This window comes from Mus pahari, chromosome 12, assembly GCF_900095145.1.
Source record: "Mus pahari chromosome 12, PAHARI_EIJ_v1.1, whole genome shotgun sequence".
Taxonomy (NCBI): Eukaryota; Metazoa; Chordata; class Mammalia; order Rodentia; family Muridae; genus Mus; species Mus pahari.
The window spans coordinates 9,770,315-9,773,151 of NC_034601.1; the positions used below are offsets into that span (position 1 = coordinate 9,770,315).

General features: G+C 41.6%; 1 protein-coding gene across 1 annotated transcript in view; it reads left to right on the forward strand.

Annotated features, from left to right (window-relative positions):
* Positions 1 to 2,837, forward strand: part of Rrn3 (RRN3 homolog, RNA polymerase I transcription factor) — a 34,250-nt gene that overhangs the window by 1,195 nt on the left and 30,218 nt on the right. The window contains exons 2-3 of the mRNA XM_021209420.2: positions 363 to 468; positions 2,630 to 2,686. Of these exons, the coding sequence (XP_021065079.1) occupies positions 363 to 468; positions 2,630 to 2,686 (163 nt within the window). The remainder of the gene's footprint in view (positions 1 to 362; positions 469 to 2,629; positions 2,687 to 2,837) is intronic.

A 2,837-nucleotide genomic window follows, 5' to 3' on the forward strand; every position in this document is an offset into this window, starting at 1 on the left:
AAAGAAAGAAAGAAAGAAAGAAAGAAAGAAAGGTCATCATGCTTTTAACAAATGATTGTATCATGAGATCAGGGTTAACAAAGGTGGCTGGTTAAACAGGATCTTACAGGGTTAATATGGGAATACGGAGTTTCTTTTCCTTCCCTTGCTCTTAATAAGTTCTCATTATGTAGCCTAGGTTGGATTCTGCCACAGTTCTGAGACAGTTTTACTGAGGGAAGAGTGGCTTTGTGGGAGAGAAGGTTGGAAGGAAGGATTATCATTTAAGAAACTTAAGCCTCATCACACAAAATGATGGTTCAGTAATGCTCACTGTTGTCATTCTGTCATGAATTTAATAACTGGTATTCCTGGTTCTTCAGGCTTTCCGATAGACTTCCGTTAGAGAGTGATTTCTTCAATTCTCCTCCGAGAAAAACTGTTCGGTTTGGCGGAACTGTGACAGAAGTCTTATTGAAATACAAAAAGGTACGAGGAGATACTATGTGGGGTTTGATTTTGCTTGGTCAGAGTTTAATAGGTATTATACGGAAGAGCAAATTAGCAAGGCTTTGGGTTCCTCCTGAGTACAACCCCCCTGCCCCAAAGACAGTAAACAGAATAAGATGAACCTTAGCATTTATGTGCACTTCTGTTTAGGTTTCTCAGTGGTGGGGATTGGAACTAGGACCTTATCCACCAGGAAAACAGGTCTAGTTGAGCTCCATCCTTAGCCTAAAAATAAATTTTACTCTGGGCTTGGAGGCTTGTGTCTTTAATCCCGGCACTTGAAGGCAGAATCAGGTGAATACCTGAATTTGAGACCAGCCAGGGCTATATGCAGCTTCTGTCTAAAATAGTGGTCCTCAACCTTCCTAAGGCTGTGACCCTTTTAATACAGTTTCTCATGTTGTGGTGACCCCCAACCATAAAATTATTTTCTTTGCTACTTCGTAAATATAATTTGCTACTGTTATGACATATAATGCCAGTCTCTGTGTTTTCTGGTGGCCTTTAGGCGACCCCTGTGAAAGGGGGTCAACAGCCTCAGGTTGAGAACTGCCTGTCTAAAAAGATGGGATTGAGGGACATATTTTACCGTATTGAAATAGAATATTTAGTGATATGCATGGTAGGGAAGCTTAAAGGTAACCAAAACAAGTGTACTGAGATTCTAGGACTTAAAATGCTGTACCCAACTCGCAATGCTAAAATTAAAATCAAAAAATTAGAGCGATTTTTGTTTGTTTAACTTTTACTTTTTTTTTTTTTTTTTTTTGAGATAGTCTTGCTGTGTAGCCCTGTCTGATGTCTAACTCCAATATTCTTGCCTCAATCCTGGAGTTATACACATAGTCCAACTAAATAGTTTTATATTCTTTTGTTGTTGTTGTTGTTTTTCCGAGACAGGGTTTCTCTGTATATCCCTGGCTGTCCTGGAACTCACTCTGTAGACCAGGCTGGCCTCGAACTCTGAAATCCGCCTGCCTCTTCCTTGCGGGTGCTGGGATTAAAGGCGTGTGCCACCACACCCAGTGTTTTGTATCCTTTTGAGATGGGGTCTTACTGTATCACTCTGACTGGCCCAGAACTGCTTTGTGGACTGTGCTGGCCTTGAATCTGTAAAGATCCAGCTGCCTTTGCCTTCTGACTGTACACCCCCTTGCTTGGCTTCACTAAACCATATCTCTCCGTTTCTTTCTATTCCTCCAGACAGGGTTTCTCTGTGTAGCCCTGGCTGTCCTGGAATTCACTCTTTAGGCCAGGCTAACCTCTAACTCAGAGACCTGCCCGCCTCTGGCTCCCGAGCACTGGGATTAAAGGCGCGCACACCACTGCCCAGCACCATTTTATCTCTAAGGAGCTACCTAAGCTTTAACTGCAGAAGAATAAGTTAGAGATCTCTGGTTTTATGTTGGTTAAGTGGTTCCTCTAGATCTCATCACTAAAGATGAAGCATAGATGATTGTGTCTTATAATTCCCACCTATAGCAATACATTTAAATAGATGCTGTCATTACAGTGCTTTTTATTCATACCTTTAGCATTCTCATTAGTATCTGCTGTAGTATTAAAGTGACTGTTTCTGCCTCCCTTGTCCTAGTCCTCTGATTCTACTAACACAAGTTCCTTGTTGCTTTGGTTGTTTTTCTTTGCTAGCATAAGCTCTCCACCACTAAGCTGTAGCTGCAGGACTTGTGTTTTTTACTTTTTATATTTGAGATAGGGTTGTGTAGATGGGCGACCTTGGATTTGCTTTCTGAATAGCTAGGATTATAGGCTTATAAAACAGCCAGGAGCCCGGCAGTGGTGGCGCATGCTTTTGATCCCGGTACTTGGGAGGCAAAGGCAGGCGGATTTCTGAGTTCGAGGCCAGCCTGGCCTACAAAGTGAGTTCCAGGACAGCCAGGACTATACAGAGAAACCCTGTCTCGATAAAACCAAAGGAAAAAAAAAAAGACAGTGAGGACTGCCTTAAATATGAATTTTTAAAAGGTTTATAGTTTTGACTTTATTATTGTGAGGGATGTGTAGAAGTTTCATGGTTCCTTTTGCAGTTCCATGAGATATCAAGGCATAATAAAAATTCTGTTGATATTTAAAGGAAACCATAGTGATTGTATTTTAATTTTCTCTTTTCTTTGTTTAGGGTGAAACAAATGACTTAGAGTTGTTGAAGAACCAGCTGTCTGATCCTGATATAAAGGTAATTTTAAAAAAAGTATTTTGCCAGGTGTGGTGGCGCATGCCTTTAATCCCAGCACTTGGGAGGCAGAGGCGGGCAGATTTCTGAGTTCGAGGCCAGCCTGGTCTACAGAGTGAGTTCCAGGACAGCCAGGGCTACACAGAGAAACCTT